This window comes from Centruroides vittatus, unplaced genomic scaffold, assembly GCF_030686945.1.
Source record: "Centruroides vittatus isolate TY-2023 unplaced genomic scaffold, ASM3068694v2 contig_918, whole genome shotgun sequence".
NCBI classification, from domain to species: Eukaryota; Metazoa; Arthropoda; class Arachnida; order Scorpiones; family Buthidae; genus Centruroides; species Centruroides vittatus.
Window position 1 is genome coordinate 245,297 of NW_027122605.1, and position 19,755 is coordinate 265,051.

Genomic DNA, 19,755 nt, shown 5'->3' on the forward strand with positions numbered 1-19,755 from the left:
GTATCTCGATGCATAAAAACTTTCAACTTGACTGTTTTTATGTATCACTGCAGGTAGCTCTAAGTACAGATAATTAATCATAATTTGGTACATAAAACTATTGAATGAAACTACTATGTCCACTCTTAGTTAATATACACAAACAAAGTATTATGGCAAAAATAATGTGAATTTAAAATTTTTGAAACTGAGATAGTAAATAAGAATAAAAGAATACTGATGCCTACTTCTTAAAAATGTGTGATAAAATGTTGGGACAAAGGAAACATACTTAATACAAAGGCTATTTTTTAAATAAGATCCGTTTTTTAATAAGAAAAATACTGTAAATATTATTAAAATATATTTTTTTCCATATTCTACATACTTTTATCTACTTTTCTACATAATTTCCATTTTGTTTAAACATTTGTCATACCGCTCAACAATTTTTTGAATTCTGACTTCAAAGAAATCTGCCGCCTGTCAAGAAGCCCAATCCACGACTGCAGTTTTCACTTCTTCTTCGCCGATGAAATGTTGACCACAAAGGAACTCCTTTAAGTATCGAAACAAGTAAAAATCACTGGGTGCAAGGTCTGGACTGTGTGGATGATCGTATCGAGTCAAAACGATAAAGCACTGTTTAATCTTTTTGTTTTGTGATCGTCAGAAAGCAGTCTTGGAATGCACTGAGAAAACAATTTTCGATAATTCAGTTTCTCCAAAACTGATCTTGAAATCTGTGGAAATTCAATTGATAACATTGAAATCGTGAATCGTCGGTCCTCTCGAATTTTGTTAACCACATCACGAATCAAATCTTCAGAAATCAGAGAAGGTCGGCCAGGGCGTGGCTCATCATGCACATTAACTCGCCCATCCTTGAACATTCTTACCCATTTTCGAACTTTACTGTCACTCATAGCATTATCACCATAAAATTCACAAATCTGACAGTGAATTTCCGCTGCTGCCAAGTTTCTTGCATTCAAGAATCGAATAACAGATCGTATCTCACAGTCAGCAGGAGACTCAATTTTCTTAAACATTTTAAACTTCTACAGCTCAGCATACAGACAGACGATATGGCTGCAAATGATGTCAAAACGTGCGCCAAGCTTGCTCGGAGCAGAAGCATATGCATACTGCCGTGATTGCGCATTATTCTCACTTTCATTCACAAATGGACCTTATTTAAAAATAGCCCTTGTATAAATGTCACAAAGAAGTAAATTTAATTATTTTTACTAATTAAATTTGAATTTAAACTTTAGTGACTTATTTGTAATTAAAAGATTAGTTAATACAGAATTTAGACATTATTCTATGAGAAGAGATACACAAAAAAAACTTTTTAAAAATCTTATTTAATATATATCCATTTCTCTTATTATTTTAAAAGTCTATTATTGTTTATTAATTCAATAAGTATGATAAAATGATTAATGTCAAAATGTAAATGTGTAAATAAGACTTATTTTTAGATTTCATATCATATATCAAAAACTTCATAAATACAAATATATTTTAAAGCATAAGATCATGAATTATTTTCATGCAATTAACACCAAAACATGTCAGTTTTTTTGTACTTATAATGAATAAAAAAAAATTTTTTAAGTATCTGATTTCAGTTTATAAAGTTTAATTCTGTGAAATATTACATTTAGATAATAAAACAATTTAATAAAAAATATATATAAAAGTTATTACTCACTTAGTTTTCTTTTCTGATAACGCTACAACATTTGTCAAATAGTCAAACAATTCACCATTTTTACACCTAAAACATTAATTAAAAAATTTTTAAATTGATATGTTTCAAAATTGTTAATAATATTTGAAACTGTAATACCAACGAGTAAAATTTTCATTGTCTGACCCCACTTAAGATATGACATGTGACCACCATCTCCCCCACCCCCTCAATCTTTAACCACCAAAATTTAATAGCATCAATGCCTATTACACACAAGCTATCTTGCCAAACTTCATATCTTAATCATTACCCTATTCCGAGATATTATACAAAATAGACACCAATACACACACAGAATTTTTTCCCCTTTTTCTACATTTTGAATTCAGGAAATTAAAACAAAGATTTGCAAAAATCCCAGAGGATCAAATTTGACGTAATTCTAATACTTTCCCTTGCTATGTATCAGTGGCGTGCCATGACATTTGATGATAGGGAAGCTGTGTTTCTGTAAGAAGCCGACTTTCAGGGGCAATCAATCAATTACGCGTCAGGGCCCGTTCGTATTCATTTGTTCGATAAGCCAGTAAAAACCGTATACTTCTTTAAATGTATTTTTAATAGATTATCTGACGTACTTAATAAATAAAAAAGTTCAATATAATTACCTCTGTTATTAGATTCAATAAATTCCCTACGCCCTCTAAATGCCAATTCTCACTTTGAGAAAAAACATATAACATCTATTAATTTAGATATATCTATTAATCCTAATTATCTTGTTATAATTTTCAATATTTATTTTATATTGTCTACCAATGTTAAATTCTATTCCTCTTTGATTTCCAAATTGCTTAAATTTTACGAAAGAATCGTCATTCGTCATAAATTTTATCGTCAAAATGTCGAAATTTTTTGTTGACGCATTTATATTTAATTTAGGCATTGGTCTTTCTCTTTTAATAATGTTTTCTTTTTCATTATATGGTCTTGAGCCAAAACTTTTTTAAAATAAATTTTTGAATCACTAGCCACGATATAAGGGCTAAAATTAAAATTATCAGAAAAACTTACTTGGTAAAACAAAATGTGTGATGAATATACATACCTAGTACAAAAAATTCTTCAATTGTATGAATATACTTTTAATGAAACTTATAATTAAATATAACTGTGAAGAAACGTACATAAAAATAACAATATTCTTTACTTTTTAAATCTTAAAACAATCCACTTAGTGAAATACTGTAGCTCCCTACGAGTGACTAATGAATGGAATCAGAGACGGTCCAGGTAGGTGTGTCCGTGCCAAATCCCGAGGGTGCCGATACCGGTCAATGTCAAATGCCTCTTTTGTTGCGTCACTAGTATATATCAAAGGACGCGACGGGGTTGTTGTAGATTTTAAACGTTTCTCACCATAGCTGTAAAAGTCTAAATATGCTAAACTTAACAGATTGTCCGTCGTTCGTTTTCTAACTAACTCGTTTTAGGATCGAGTGTTCACGGAAATTTCCAAAATTTACAACTTTTCGGTCACTCTCATTGAACTGGAAAAATTTCTGTCTTTATTACATCTAATATTACGAAGAGATCAGACCCCACTGTACTCGGCAAGAGATTGGTTCGGTTAAGCTTTTGTTTAAGTAAAATTTCGGCTCTTTCATCGGGGTTTTACTTATGTTTTTAATTCCCTAATCGCTTAATTATTTAACTACTTCTTAAATAGAAATAAGTCGAAACCGGTTACTTTGTACTCAAATATCTGTAGTCTTGGGAAAGAAGTGGAAAGAAATTTTTATGACAACAGATACATAAATCGTAAATTTAAGGAAAATAAATTCTAGAGCTTTTTTTGTACCATTGTATGTCTCGTTCATTAAATTTGATTTTAAATGATGCAGCCAAAGTAACAGTTAATTTTTTAACCCTGTACTAGAATTGTACACGTTTTTTCTGCATCCCCTTACAGATGTAACATACTAAATCGTAATATCACCGGTTTAACATTGAAATCCGTAAGTAATATAAGATGGGAGAGCAGAATAAACGCGGAATAAATGTATCAAATATTTTAATGGATTTTTTTAAAACTTCTGTCAACTATACAGAACTATCATAAAAACATGCCAGTAAATTCCTATCGGTTGGGTTAAGTTATAAATCTAGTCTACAGTGGGCAACCCTTTTTATAACGTGGGCCAGAATAAATTTTACGTTTTTTTTTCCGCGGGCCGTAGTAGTTAATTGACGCTTTCTTGTGACTCGTAATTTTTTTAGTCTGCAAATATGAAATAAATAAATAAAAAGTTAATTACTACATTTATTTCTCTTATCGTTTTTGAAAATTACAAAGAATTGGAAAAATAACTATTAATTAGTTATTTTTCCAATTTAATAATCTATTAAAGATCTCGCAGGCCGGATAGAAACTTTTCGCCAGCCGTAGCTGGCCCGCGGGCCGGGGGTTGTCCGCCGTTGATCTAGTCTGCTCATGATTCACATAATCAGGCGAGGGTGGCCGAATATCTAGCAGGCGGCTAACAGCCCACAACCGCTCCGGGATATAAAGTCGAACTCTTTACGCGTGTGTCGCTTCTACCAGTTAAACCGGGTGAGGTTGGTGCTCTGTAAAGCGCATGCGCCAATGCCTATAATCTGGCTGCTTGGAAGTTGACAGGCAGGTGGCTAACAGTCCACAACCGCTCCGGGATATAAAGTAGGACTCTTTATGCGTGTGTCGCTTCTACCAGCTAAACCGGGTGAGGTTGGTGCTCTGTAAACCGCATGTGACAATGCCTATATAATCTGGCTGATTGGAAACTGACCTGGTTTCGACACTCCTTCCGCCACCGAATCATTCGAATATACAATAGCAATCTTATCATTTTTTTCTCATGTAGTATAGAAATTTGTAAAAGATACATAATGCAGTTATAATAAAATATTAATTTTAATTAATGCAAAGTACGTTAAAATATGAAAATTTATATTTTATAAAATACAAGGGAAGGTCATTGGAAGGTGGAATCGGCGCTTCCATCACTTCCAATGACGGCACGCCACTGCTATGTATACATAACAGCTGGGAGACTAAAATTGAAAGAAAACCAAAAATTTTGGAGAAAATAGTGTCATTTACTTAATATCATATGTGATTATAGCATTAATACTAATAAAATAAAATAAATCAAGTTGAACTAAATTACACTTATAATAATGTAAATAGAAATGAGTATATAACATTAATAAATCCAGTTTAAAAAAATCTCAAATTAAGTAATTTTGTTAATTTACATATCAGAGATGGGCAACATTTCTACATAGTGTGAAGATGCACTCTGTACATGCAAGAACATTTAGTAAGTATTTTTTAAAATCATTGTTTGATTTTTACTTTGTTTAAATAAATAAATTTATATATTTTTATATATCTAAGATGATGTTGCATTAAGAATTACAACATATATAAAAATTACTTAAAATACAAACATTTCAGATAAAAATTATTTACATTAACATTTTCAACTTATCAGCCAACTGCAGATTAAAAATATCAATAAAAATAAAGTATAGAATATAAATGGAATATAACCCCCTTTATCTCCCCACCTCATCAACCTTTAATCACCAAAATTTAATAGCATCAATCCCCCTAATAGATAAACCTCCCTGCAAAATTTCAGAAACTTTTGACAAAAACCACAGGAGTTATTAAGCTTCAAAGATGGTGAACAAAATCATGCCCCCCCACACACACACTAACATCAATACATACAGAAAACACCTCCAAATTTTTTATATTTCTCAATGTTTCAAGGTTCCAAGTCTAAAAATGTAAAAATCTTGAGGTTCTTTTTTGACCAATCACCATCCATACTTTCCCTCTGTTATATATAACAGAGATGGGAAAGTAAAAATGTCAGATGAAACTCTGACTCTGACTGGCTATGACACATTATCTATATCCTGTCAATTACATAGGTATAACATTGCACTTTAGCAAAGTGAAGTTCTGCCATTATTTGTCTATTGCTTCAAAGATTCAATCAAGAATTTAAAGTACTTCAAACACATTTTAATTTAAAAGTTTGTCATAATCTGCATATCATTTGATAGTAATTATGTATTTATTAAATACTTTTCTAATTACTTTCATTTTTATAGTTATTTCTATAGTTTTTATAGTTCCAGATGATGATAATGACATCACATCCAGTTTAAGTGTAATTCTATTTTACCTTCTAAAATTTAATGTTTTTAAAGCAATTTTTTAATTTTTACTTTCTACAGTTTTTTCTCTAAATATTCATCTCTCACATAACCAGCAATACAATTAATTTTAAACTATTCTTTGTTTTATAAATATAGGAGCTGTCCATAGATTATGTAATGCAGATATGGGTGGGTTGGTATCTTACCCTGCATTATAAGGGGGTAGGAAGTGTTTACAAAAACTTTACATAATGCTAAGATCTCATTTATTTATTTAGCATATGGCTTATACATGACACAAACAAAGCATAACAAAATGGAGTAACATTCCATCTTTGAGTACTGACCATTTGAAATCTCGAAATCCAACCCTTCGGGCAGCTTAGAACATGGCTACAACTGACGGTGACTACATGACATTGTGGAAAAACTGCTGGGAAACAGGAATGGGGTCCCACTTGCACATTTTGTTCTGCCGTAAAGAAGAAGTCCAGGGATTCAACTTACCTCGCAAAACATGAACTGCATTAAACCATGTCAGGATGGGCAATGGCAGGTTAAAAAATCTTTGCACCTCCTTTACCAGTCTCCAGTTCCAAGCCCAGAGTGTGATTGTGGTGCTTCTCATCAGACTGTTGAGCACACTGCACATGAGTGTAGACTGCGGGCTTACCCTGGAGACTGGAATGGCATACTAATGTCTACCTTAGAAACCATAAAGTAGATAAGCAAATTAGATCTACAGCTCTGACCGCTGTTTATATTCTTGTGTATATGTGCAGTCTCATAATTGTACAGTTTTTATAATTGCTAAGATCTCAATTCTTGGGTAATAGATTCATTCATTTTTGTTTCCTAACAGTTGCATGACAAACCAATGTTTATGTCACTGTTTTGAAAGTAATTAAAAAAAAATGGCAATGTTCAGTAACCCATACTGTGTATTATACTTTAGTACAACTAAGGGGGTCAATCAAAAATATGTATTATGTAATTTGGGTTGATAGTTGAAAAGTATAAAAATAGCATTATGTAATTTAGGGACAATTCCATATACAAATTTCTAAAAATTCTCATAATTATTTAACTATAGCAAGAACGAATGTAATTCACATTGAAACACATATAGTCTATTAAATTCATTTTGTATATATTAGTGGCATAATTGTGCTGTGTACATGCTATTATTAAAATATTATAAATTTGTTATGGAAAGAGCTAAGTATTTTCAAACAACATGAAATTTCTCATCAACAAATACAAGAAATTACAGGTATAGCAGTCAGAACACCAAAATCAATAAGAAACATTTTACCAGATAATGTTACCCACTGCAGCAAGAAAAACTTTGTTCAATAAAAAAAAATATAGAGAACAAATCTAACATGCTAAAAATATAATTCCTGTTTATCAACCCTGTATTTGCATGAATAATAAAAGCATTATTCAGTAAATTAAAAAAATGTAACATTCATTAAAATTAACAAAATACTTTGCCATTAAAAATTATTCAAATAACTGGAATAAAACTTTGTGCCCTAATATTATTACAACTTCATAAAAATTAAGATATTTAGTATATTTATTTTCTAAAATTGGCAAATAATTTAATATGAAATTATTACGTAAGAAAAACAAAAAACAACTTAAGAAAAAAAACAATTTTGCACTTGCAATTATATAGTAAACAGGAAAATAAAACAAATCCACAATTAAAAAAACAAATATTTTGTTTAAAATATTAATCAAAATAAAAAATAAAATTAACTGAACAATTAAGTTAATTTGAAAATAGTATCATTCATCCTAAGTGATATTAACATATACAAATATTGGAACATTTTGCTTTTAAAAGTTTATAAACAATGAGTAAAATTAATCAATGCACATTTACAATGATTCCACTTTCAATTATCAATGCCTGAATATGGTTTGTTAACTGGATTGAAAACATTAGTGTATTCATAAGTTTAACTAATTGCATTGATTAATTTAGTTGACAAACTACAGTGTCTAGTTCATTCTTATCAATCAGTGAACGTGTAAAAGGAAATGAGATAGAATATTAATTTGAATATAATATTTTATTAGCTTTAGTATTCAGTATAAAAGGATAAATAAATATTAAAAATAAAAAGTCAATCAAATGCTAATTTAATATTCACTAAATTATTAAAAAGCATAAAATTACTCATGTATATACAAACAGAGAATTATAAAATATCAAAATTTCACTTTATTTTATGAGATAAAAACTTGACAATATTTTTCATTCAGAAAAACCAATCACTTTTTGATGTTATATACCATATAAAATTTTTAAAATAACTAAATTAATATTTTATTATTTAAAAGAATAAGAATAATTTAAATACTTACAATTCAAAAACAAGAAATATAAATGTTGATGATTCAAATACATCATGCAATTCAACTGAAAAATATTAAATTATGTCAAAATAAAATTAATATCAAATGATACTTTAATATGGCTAATTTACTTATTTAAAAATTTTCACTAATATCAATAGAATATTTAAACAATTACGATTTTTAATCTTTTAACTATAATAATTATAAAGTAAAGCAATTATAAGGAACCATTTTAAGGAACCAATAATCAAGTAAAGCAGGACCATTTTAATTTTATAAACATTTGTATAAAAATCATTTATATCTAATTTTCAGAATAAAACAGTCTAGGGTAATATTTAAATATTAAGATAGTTTTAATTTTATGCATTTCTTAAATTTATTTAATACATTATTTAAACTTTTTTTATAACATATAGAAGTTTGCAAACAATGGGTGACAGTGCAAAAAAAATGATTTAAAATATTAATGTGAATATAACATTTTATTAGTTTTAATTTGGTAAATTTAAATATTCATTATTATAACAATAATAATTTTCAATAATTTCCTTAAACACAAAGAAAGTATTCTTAATTTAGAAGAAAAAAAAAAAGAAAAAAAAAAAAAAAAACAGAATATAATCAAGTAATATAGTCGTTCTCAATTCTTTCGAGCAAGTGACATACTATGAATTGGTGTCACATTAAAGATGCTCTTATATATATAAATGACACAGCAGCATTGAAGATCTGCAGTTTTTCTATATAAAAAAGTATTAAAATATTAAAAGATTTAAAATTTAACATTTTTAAATGATTTTTTTGTAGCATGCTTAACAGACATTTATGGAAAAATGGCTGAGAACCACTGAAATAAAATAATTTAGAAATTTTTTTAAAACTTTCTGCTTTGTAGGCATACAATTAAAAAAAGGCACTGTCGGCCTTCTTTAATTAATCATATCCATCATGTGTTTAGCCAGGCTCATATTTTGGATGGCCAGATGATGATGAATGGGGCTTGGCATATCCAGGACAGACCATCCCAGAAAAATTCCTAGATTTGATCTCAGCTCCTCCAGACGGTAGGCTGACACTTTAACTGTCTCAGCCATCTAGTCATCAAATTATCTAGATCAGATTGTGGAAAATTATAAAAACTCTAACATAGTAATAAATTATTGATTGATATCTAAAACAAACCCGTAATTATAGGTGGGCAATCAAACACTGGTTCAAAAAAAACAAAAAAAAAAAAAAAGATAACTTTAAGGGATGGAAGAATACATCAAAAGAAACATTTCTCATCATATAATGTGTTGTCAAATCAGAACAGCAAAGGTGGTAAAGGGCACTTTCTGACAAACGTATAAAAGTAACTTTTTTTACACACATGGTCATTCACAAAGATGGATCATTATTTCAATGCCACAAAGGCCAATATGCATTTCATGTATGGAGCTGCCAAGGGTAATGTCATGGAAGTGCAACAAATGTACCAGTAGTGTCTTTCCTATAGACCAGTTCCTGATCAGAAAACCTATCTTCCAAAATGTATGCAATCCACTCCATCAATGCTGTGAAGCATGCATTATGGTTGGCAGTTGCTCTTTTGAGCAATTTCTGTAATTATCCATTATTAAAAATTTTTTCTCATGTTGTGTCATAAGTCATTACTGTGTTTGCACCTCAACATTTTACATTTGACAATGCATTCTATGATGAGAAATGCTTGTTTTGGTGTGTTCTTCCACCACTTAAAGTTTTGCCCATCTTTTTTGAAACACCCTGTATAAAAACAGTATGACTATAGTCTGTTTTTGTATTTAACAGACATGGAATTAATCTTACTTGTGATTTAAAATGATATATGACGAAATAATATTGTTTATTTAAAATTGTTTGTTACACTATTCAAAAATTAAATTTTATCAATATGACATATTGTCTGCAACATTTATTTCTTATTACATATACAATAAACCCAATAACAGATTTAAATAAATCTTATGTAATTATAATACTTACTGATATAGGAATGGCCTGCAACAATTTTTAGAATTTGGATCTCCCTTATTGTAGCTTCTTTTGTACAAACAGATGATGTCTCATCATCACTGCTAATATCAATTATTTTTGCAGCATATTCCTTTCCAGTTTCCTTTTCTACACATCGTCTTACCGTGCTGCTAACACCTCTAAATAATAAATTTAAAAATAAATAAATTCTATTTATATGAAATTATTATTTCAATAAATCACAAAACAGTAAGGTTTTAAAATATTTACGTAACTAGTTATACATAGTGAAAATCTTTGAGATTTGACAAAAATCCTTACAAATAGATTCAAATATAGTTTGTAATACAAACTATATTTGAATTCACAGCATTTTGAAGAATGATCATCAAACTACAGTATCTGTCTGTATCCATTGTAAGTATATGTAATAAAGAATGTATGGTATACTTTTCAAATAATTTACTTTCTAAATACTAAGTAATTTATTTCAATGATCGCAGTAACTATTAATATTATTAAATTTATATTTTTGTAGTTATACTTTTTTCAATATTATGATTTGTAAATAGCTAGTTTTCTTTAGAGTAAATCAATATTTTTATTCTAAACATTTTGAAATATTGAAACTTTTTGTTTCTTTTTTGTAGCAATTGAGCATTATAGTAATAATTCTATTTTTGCTGAATCATAAATATCAACAGTAAAACTTACAAATTACTCATTGTTATATAAAAATTTAGTTTTAATCAAATTCTGAAGATTTCCTAATTTATTTTATCAAAGATCGTTGCAGTATCCATTATTTTTGTAAATAATAGAAATTATCAAAAGAATTTTAATTTATTTTTCAGATTTTAAACATTCTCTTTTTCTAGCTTTTATTTTATCCTTCTATTTAGTTGCTCATGAGATCTTAAACAAATTAATACAATTCTAATATAATAATTAATATTGTATGCTTATAAAATCTTACACTTATTTAAAAAAAAGCTATTGTAAAGTATACAAGTAAAATTCTTCGCTACTGAAAATCTAGATTCTAGCACTATATTCTTAATATAAAAAAACAATTCTTATTATATTTATTGTAACAGATATAAATTTCATCAATTAACAGTTGAATACAAAAATTCACAAATTAACAAAAATTTGAAATATGAACTAGAAAAAAAATTTACATTTCTCACAATATTTAATTACAATTATAAAGATTTTTATAAAGTTAAAAAAAAATTCATTAAAGTAAATAGATTCTTGAAAATATCAATAAATGATCCCATTAAAACAGTTTTTAATTTTAATAAAACAATTTTTATTAAAATTAAAAACTGTTTAAAATTATTCTTAAATATTGCTATCAAATATAAATGATTTATGATGAATTAGTTGGAAATTCTGACTGATGAAGCATTCCAACCTAAACAACATTAAAATAATTAAAATGATCCAGATAATATTTAAATCCTTCACAGAAATAGGCAAGTACTTTCAACTATTCTAATCAACTATCAATCAACTATTAAAATGATTTGTGAAATTGTTGTATAATAATAAAAATGATAATTTATAAAATCAAAATAAAATGTACCTTCCTAATACTTCTTTAGGCTCATATTTTGCATAAAAATCTCGTGCCACATCTTTATCAGGAAGGTCATCTTCTTCTCTTCCTGCAGATACCATAATGTTCACTAAAAAATCTGAGAAACGAAAATACATAACTGAAAAATTTTCTAAGTTAAAATTATAACTCTTAAATCAAATTCTATATCTTAGTTTCTTAAATAATAGGGTTAATCTTATTTGTAACTTTATCGATTAACTTTACTTAAATAATTTCACTATATTAAAAATTAAAATTTTCACTGAAGTGTCTGAGTGCATGTGTTTCAAGAAAGACAAATTTCAACATCACATATTAAATAATTTCTGATTGTAAGATATTGTATATGATTATAAAACTTACATACAATTCTTTAGATAAAAACAAAAAAAAACAAATTAAATCAATTGTTAATTTCTTATAAATTATGAAAAAATATAATTTCTTAATGAATTATACTAAAAAAGTTTCCAAATTTATCATTATAGGTTGAATTATTTTTTATAGAAAATACAGGCATAGCCTACCTTGCCAATATGACAATTAAGTTACATGAACTAGAAAAAAAATTGCTGCCTTAAAGCAAAACAGCCTTTTTCTCACTTTTCAGTGCTTGTAAAGCTAAAAATGTTTAAATTACCAAGTGCACAACAGTGCCAGTCCTTAAAAAGGATGTAAAAATAAAAAATAACTTAAAGAAAGACCCTTAAAATTACTTTAAGAGTAAGTGCCAAAAATAATAAACATGTTAAATTCAACTTAAAAACCTGGATATTAATCTATAAACACCAAAGAAACTAAAACTCCAGTAAAATACATGAGAATTCAATAAATAAACAAATGTTTTTAATAGCTTAACCTGAGGATGATAGCTTAAAGAAGGGATCAAAAACAAAATAAAACTTCAAACATTGATATTTTAAAATAATGGTAAGATTCCATTTGATCAGATGTAGGCATAATGATGTAGAATGGGGAAGAATTATAAAAGGACCTCAAATAATGATATACACACTTGATGCAGGATGTTGCTGTCCTTATAACTGATGGCAATATTTTCTCTACAAGCTTTATATATTTTCAGTATATTGAGCTGTTTGGGAGAGGGGAGCTCCTTGGATGTAAAAGTCAGGCCTTGAGCAGATGCACTTGGATCTGGTATTCTATGGTCAAGAGAGCTAAAGTGGTGTTATGTCCTTTATTTATCAAAGTTAGATGCTCCTTCAATCATTCAAGAGGGTGGGTAGTGGCACTTATGTATTCCAATTGTTGGTTGAGACTATTATCAATGCCTGGAATAGTATAAATCCCAGGTAGATGGAGGTCTTTAAAACAGTCCTTAGAGTTCCTCAGTAATGTGTACAATGTGAAGTTTCATCTAAAAATGATGGATATATTGTTGGTTCTTGCTATTTCCATATAAGTTTGTTTCAATTGTTGGTTAACTTTTATAGAGTATAAGAGAGATAAAGATTGATTAGACCCTTGATTATCGTGGGATGATAGCCATGTTGTTGAAGATATAGTTGAGTTCATGAGTCCAGTCTTTGTCATTTGAAATTGTCTAGAGAGGCTCTAAATGCAGCTATTTTAAAGAAGAGATCATTGGAGACCGTTGGGATGCATAGAGAATGGTGCAAAGATTTCCAGTAGATAGAAGTGGAGATACTGCCCCCTGGATTGTAATGTGAAGTGTATCAAGTGTGTATGGGCTTTCCTGTTATACAGAGAGGTGAAGCCAAATGGGTTAGAATTTATGGAGTCCAGAAAATATTGGAGGTTCAGTCTGTGGTATATGATGAGAATGTTGTCAGCATGCCTTGAGTATAATGCTAAGTGTTGTTCATAAGATGGAAAATGTTATTTTCAAGCTGTCAAATTAACCAATTCACAAAATGTGCCTGAGATGCAGCTTCCCATTGTTACACTACTACATTGTAAGAATACTTTCCTTATTGGAAAAATATAAACATTCAAGCTTGACAGTTATATAATTTGGCAATTGTTTAGCTTTAATACATATTGGAAAAAGGAGGTGTAGCACATAATTTCATCTAGCTCCTTTAGTGTGGTATTTGCCTGGGTAACTCAAATGTTCAAGTAGGAAATTGCAAAGATCACAGAAACACAGTTCCAATTTTATGGGCAGGTATAATGAAACATTGCTACAGTGATGGTCCATTCAGTTGGAGTATTGTAATCATTCCACTAAGTTTACAAAATGTTTAAGACCTGGTCATAGATTTCTAGATTGCTCATGATATAACAATTGGGCATTCTCTCAATTCAGATTGAAGATGGCTGATTTGTCAAACAACAGGTCAGAGTTGATTGCCTGGTTTGCGAACCTTCACAAAGGCAAAGATCCTTCGAACAGATGATACAGAACTGGAGGCATTGGACAAGTAAAAATAATATAACTTTTATTAGAGTAATAAAAGGTCTAATTAGGGTAATAAAAGGTTGCCTCTAATAAAATGTCAACTCTGCTATAAGACTGTTATTTTCCTGAGGTGTGAAAAAAAAAGACATCAAAAGACTCTTCATTGTAAAGTCTTAAATTGTTTATTAAAAGTAACATAAGTTATTTTTACATCTATATATATAAAAACGAATGTATGCTGTCTGTCCTTCATGCCTTACCACACCATTTATCCGATTGCCATGAAACTTCGGGAAGTTGTTTAATACGCTCCCGCAAAGGTTTCTGGCATATGTGAAGACCACCATTTCCCCTCTTCCAAAAATATATTTATATATGGATTAAGGCTTTTATGTCCAACAGATGGCACTAACTCCGACAACCTAAGTTTGCTTTTCTATAAGAATGGACTAAAGCAGATCATTTTCTATCTATCTATATAAATAAAATATAACGTTTGTTCCTACCGATTCCTTTGAAATTTTGACACAACGTTGCATTCAAATACGCATGTGTTTTTATATAATATACATGTCGAAATTCCCCCTACTGGAGGGAGATGGACAGGATTAAGGCTTACTGTGAAGAACTTGACTTTTATTATACTATTTTAGATGCGTGTTTGATTGCGTTTTAATACAGTACGTCAAGAGAATGTACACTAAGAAGGGATTTTTTGAAATTCCCTCACGGGGGGAAGTGTTATACATTTATAATAGATACATTTTGAGCCACATCAACATGTGGCCAGGTCTGCTAGTATTTAATTAAAAAAAGGAGGCTGAATCCTAAGCTAGCAAGTCAGAAATCGAAAGAATTGCTGACCATGTCATAATGCAATTAGCATTAAAGTTATCAGATGAATTATTTATAAACTACACATATATTTCTTTAATTTTCCTCCCTGTGTATTGCCTATTTACATGAATGGCTTTACCTGCTTATAAAGAGAACAAAGATCTACAAGACGTTGCAGTGATAACACTTGAATCTTGCCCATGTAATGCAAACATTGCATAATGGTTGACTGGTTACAGTTCATCACATTTGCCAATTCTCAGGTTAGATCAGGTTCTTCATAGATCATCATGGAGGAGTGTTTGAACAGTTTTTATCAAAGCCTAATGGTCTTTCTAAACATGGAGAATCACTCAGATCAAAGTGTCCCATTTGAAACAAGGAAACAATTTTCTTGCTTTGCTTTCCCATAACAGCACAAATGTTTTGGCTGCCTCTGCTGCATTTACCCCTCTGTTAAACTCAAATAGAAGAATATGTCAGAAGTTTGTTTTTTCCCACTTGACACTCCATCTTTAACCTACAAACAGCACTAACTTTCTTCAAATCTGAAAAAGGCAAGGCATGTTCAAAGCCCACAACACTCACTCTAAATGACAAACAATAAACAAACTCCTAACACTGCAGTGTTGCTGTGCAAAAACAAATACTATGAACTTATACATCAACTCAATAAATAGCATTTTATTAAAAAGTGAAAATAGTTACTTTTGGTCTTCCTTTGCAGGTGTATTATCAGCACTGTCTTGAATAAAAAGCCAATGCACAAAGTAGTAGTGATACTAATAACTCTCCAAAACAGCCATTGTTTATTGCTGAAAGAAATTTGTAATTTTTTAATTATATTTTATGTTTAATGAAAGCCTCCTCCACAAATTCCTAAACTGTGTCATAACATTCAAATATGCCATCTGTGTATATCTTTTTATTTTATCAGAAATTTTCATCATGTTAATCAGACCTTAAAATCTCAACTTTATCTTTTACAGCAGTGTTCCGCAAATTTTTGTATTCAAGGTACACCTATCAAATCACGAAATTTTAGAGGTACACCAAAGAACAAACCAATGTTTATTTAATATTTATTTATTATAAAAATCAATACAATGTTTAATGAGAAATGTGAGCCTGCTTAACTGAGCACAGGCGATCAAAATTTGGAACAATCGTTGATAAGGCTGCTCTCATCTCTTGGTCGATCATCCTCAGGCGTTCTCTTTTTCTTGATTTAATCGTAGTGAGAGTTGAAAACCCCAATTCGCATAAGTAGGTCGTGGCAAATGGTAAGAGAATTGCAATAGCATGCTTTGAAAGCAGTGGATACTCATTTTTTATATGTAGCCAAAAATGTGCTAGCTCTGTTTTGGAAAATTTTAGTTTTAACGTCCGATCAGTTTTTAGCTCCATGAATTCTTCCTGCTCGTTTATCGGGAGGTGTCCAATGGAAATGCTATCTGAGAATGGATTTTGTACCCAGTCCATAAGTTGCAGGTCACATTTAGGAAAATAAGAGTTCATTTTTTCTCCTAATAGCTCCATATGTTTCACTATCAAAGCCTGCACTTTTTTTCTGAATCGGCAGCCATGACATTTGCGAACATTTCATTACTACCATTGGTAGCGTGGCTGATCCATAACACCAACTTAGCGCAAAAGCTTTCAATCTTGTCTGATAACGTTAAAATATTAGAATTCCTGCCTTGCAGTTTTTTGTTGAGCTCATTTAAATTGGCAAATATATCTGCCAGATATGCAAGTTTTGCTACCCATTCTTCTCTTTTTAAACAAAGAAGCAAAATCTGAACCCTGGGCCTCTAAAAAAGTCTGGGTCTCATTTTTTAGCTCATAAATTCGAGAAAGCACTTTTCTGCGAAAAAGCCATCGTACTTCTGTATGAAACAGAAGTGACTGATGATCTGCTCCCATTTCCTGACACACAGCATTAAACAGACGAGCGTTCAGAGGTTGCGACTTGATATAATTGACAATTTTGACGACTTCTTGTAGGACAGAACAATTCATCAGGCAGAGACTTCGCCATCAGTGCTTCCCTGTGTAAAAAGCAATGTACATTTTTAATATTAGGGTTTTTTCAGAAGCACTGGTTATAAATCCCCTAATTTTTCCCGTCATAGCTGCTGCTCCGTCTGTGCAAATGCTTATGCAGTTGTGCCATTCCAAATTATGCTCACTGAAGGACTGGTCTCTTACTTTGAATATTTCTTCTGCAGTGGTATAACCAGATAGTGGCAGGCAAAATAAAAAGTCCTCTTTTATTTCATATTCGTCAGTGTACCTCACATTTGATATGAGAGGCACGTGACCAGTGATATCAGTAGCCTCGTCGACTTGTAGCGAAAAAACTCCACTAAGCCTTAATTTTCCAATTAACGTTGACTGAATGTCGCTAGAAATATCATTAATTCGATGTGAGATCGTATCTGCTGACGCAGGTATTTTTTCGATTTCCTTAGCGGCTTCTTGGCGATCTTGACAACTTCTTTGCAGACAAGTAAAATTAAAGTTTCAGCAAGAGAATGAGGCTTCTTGGATTTAACAAGCATGCTAACGATCACGTAGCTTGCTTTCTGCGCTTTGTTTGATGTTTTGAAAGATAAACTCATGAGAGTTACCTGTCTTTCAAATGTTGAAAAAAGGCTTTGTCTTTTTGAGCCACCGATGGGTGTTTAATAGTTAAATGTCGTAAAAGTTTACTGGGCATCATCAAATTATTACGCAAAGTTTCTCCACAAACAAGACATTTTGGGATTGGGCACAATTCGTCCCTGCAATATATAAAGCCATAACGTACAGAGCTCTCATCATATTTTCGATTAACAAGCTTAGGTTTTTTCTTCGTTGACTCTGTTTCTTGAGAATCATTAGTTTCACTTGACGAACTTGCGGTACGTTTAAGGAATTTATCCATTATACACACATACATGCATTAGGGTCTACTTATTTGTAATAAAAAAAGTCAAATACGTTTGTGACAACACAATCACAAACTTGCGGCTAGTTACTGGCGAAAAGCAATTTGTTTCAGTTTACAAAAGCGTGTGACAACAATGACTAAGAGGGGCGTAGCATTACAATATCACATTGACACATGCATGCGTGTGGCGCACGGGTGGGCTGTCCCGCTCCTCACGCAACTAAGTGCTTCGCTCGCATAACTCTCAGCTATGTACAGGTGCATTATCTTCACAAAACTTGACATTTTCCCGCGGCACACCAACTATTGACCATGGTACACCAGTGTTCCACGGCACACATTCTGCGGAACACTGTTTTACAGTATTAGATGAGGCTAAGATCATCATGTCTGATAACTGTATAGTAATGACACTCTACTACAAACTAAATTGACATGATAAAGAATAAATTTTACAATTAAACTGACTGGAATAAAAGTCATGTTACCAGGTAAACATTAAAACAATATCCATTGATGACAAAAGACGAATTTACAAATTTTATTATAATCAGCACTTTTGTTTTGTAAAATTTCAAATTTAAACCTTATTAAATTAACTAAAATTTTCATTATGGTGGAATTTGTTAAATTAAAATGTGTAGCAAATTGACAAGAGATTGACAAATTATACTGATAATTTCATTATACTGTATTTATATTCATTATAATTATTATACTAGTAAATTATTCAATACAAAAGTGGTTGGTGAATTGGATAAGAATAAAAATAAAGTTAACTATTTCAAAAACATTTGCAAAAATTAAATGAAAGAACATTATATATGAATTTTGTAATTTTACTATGTTGAATCATAAATGGTCTTTACTTAGAAAAAGGCCATTTACAATAAAATTTGTTATAAATCAATTATGAATAAAACTACATAGTATTCAATTATAATTACCTGAATAAATTTATATTGAATAATTATTTCAATATTTTTTCATTAAAAATTTAACTTCATCCTTTCTGTATGAACTGATGAATTCAATGTTACAAAAAATAGAGAAGGCAGAATATTTTATCTGTAATGATAAATGAAAAAATTTATGAAAATTTTTATGAATTAATTTATTAATTATTATAAAAATAAATGAATGATTACTATTATGAATGTCAAAAAATAAAATATATCAAATAATTTTTATATTATTATTAATTATTATAAAAAAGCAAGAGACTTATTTTTTGTGGTAAGGGTGACTTTTTAAAAATATTGTAAATGACAACAACAAGTAAAATTTTCATAAAGTCTGACCCCACTTGAGATGACACATGACCCCCCCTCTCTCTCCAACCCTTGACCATAAACCACCAAAATTTAATAGCATCAATATCTCACATATAGGAATAATCCTGTGGAGTTTCAAAACTTTTGGTTCATCTATTCCTGAGGTATAATGCAAAATACACACCAACACAAATTTTTAAGGGTTTCTTTTTTTACATTTTTGGGCTCATGGAATGTCAAACTGTAAAGAAATGCAAAAAAAGTAAAAATTTGACTAATCACCATACTTTTCCTAAGCTATTTCTATATAACCTAGAAAAGTAAAAACATTTAAGAATTGTTTATATGAAATAGAAAGTTAAATGAAAATCTATTACTAATCTATAGAATCAAATAATTTGAATTTGACTATACTGCTCATATCATACAATATATAAAGTTTATTTTAGA

General features: G+C 30.0%; 1 protein-coding gene across 1 annotated transcript in view; it reads right to left on the reverse strand.

The window, feature by feature from the left end:
• PhKgamma (phosphorylase kinase gamma) overlaps positions 1-19,755 on the reverse strand; it is a 37,860-nt gene that overhangs the window by 8,205 nt on the left and 9,900 nt on the right. Inside the window, exons 2-6 of the mRNA XM_067281401.1 lie at positions 18,979-19,099; positions 11,862-11,973; positions 10,280-10,449; positions 8,276-8,330; positions 1,700-1,765 (exon numbers count right to left, since the gene is read on the reverse strand). Of these exons, the coding sequence (XP_067137502.1) occupies positions 1,700-1,765; positions 8,276-8,330; positions 10,280-10,449; positions 11,862-11,956 (386 nt within the window). The 5' untranslated portion in view covers positions 11,957-11,973; positions 18,979-19,099. The remainder of the gene's footprint in view (positions 1-1,699; positions 1,766-8,275; positions 8,331-10,279; positions 10,450-11,861; positions 11,974-18,978; positions 19,100-19,755) is intronic.